Genomic DNA, 374 nt, shown 5'->3' with positions numbered 1-374 from the left:
CAGGCATATCCACGCCTAACCCTGTACATAACCACAACCATAGAAGCCACTGACATCTTCTTCTTACCATGTTTCGACTCTTCATCAGATCATCAATTGTTCGCTTCCTTGGTACAATCAAACTGGTCCTTCCCCGCTGGAGGCAGTTCAATATGTTGTCCAACGTGTGCAGCACCTCCTCGGAGCTTTTGAATTGGTACCCATCATCAACATTGTCAATATGGTAGAGGGCAAATTGTAAATGATTGCCCGCGTCTTGGATCTGATGAAGTTTCCACGGGTGCTCTTTCAATATCGAGGTCTTGTATGTCTGAGTTTGATGCTGATGGTGCCTGAAAATAATTAAATTTATTTGAAATTTAAGGACTCACTCA

General features: G+C 43.0%; 1 protein-coding gene across 1 annotated transcript; it reads right to left on the bottom strand.

Moving 5' to 3' along the window:
* Positions 1–67: 67 nt before the first annotated feature.
* LOC103524008 (protein rogdi-like) lies at positions 68–332 on the bottom strand (the record flags this gene model as incomplete). The annotated part of the gene is made up of 1 exon (XM_008489015.1): positions 68–332. A coding segment is annotated over one exon (265 nt), but the record flags the coding sequence as incomplete, so codon positions are not given.
* Between the last annotated feature and the right edge of the window lie 42 nt (positions 333–374).

Source organism: Diaphorina citri, unplaced genomic scaffold (assembly GCF_000475195.1).
Source record: "Diaphorina citri unplaced genomic scaffold, Diaci psyllid genome assembly version 1.1 scaffold74728, whole genome shotgun sequence".
NCBI classification, from domain to species: domain Eukaryota; kingdom Metazoa; phylum Arthropoda; class Insecta; order Hemiptera; family Psyllidae; genus Diaphorina; species Diaphorina citri.
This window is presented reverse-complemented; position numbering and strand designations above follow the sequence as displayed.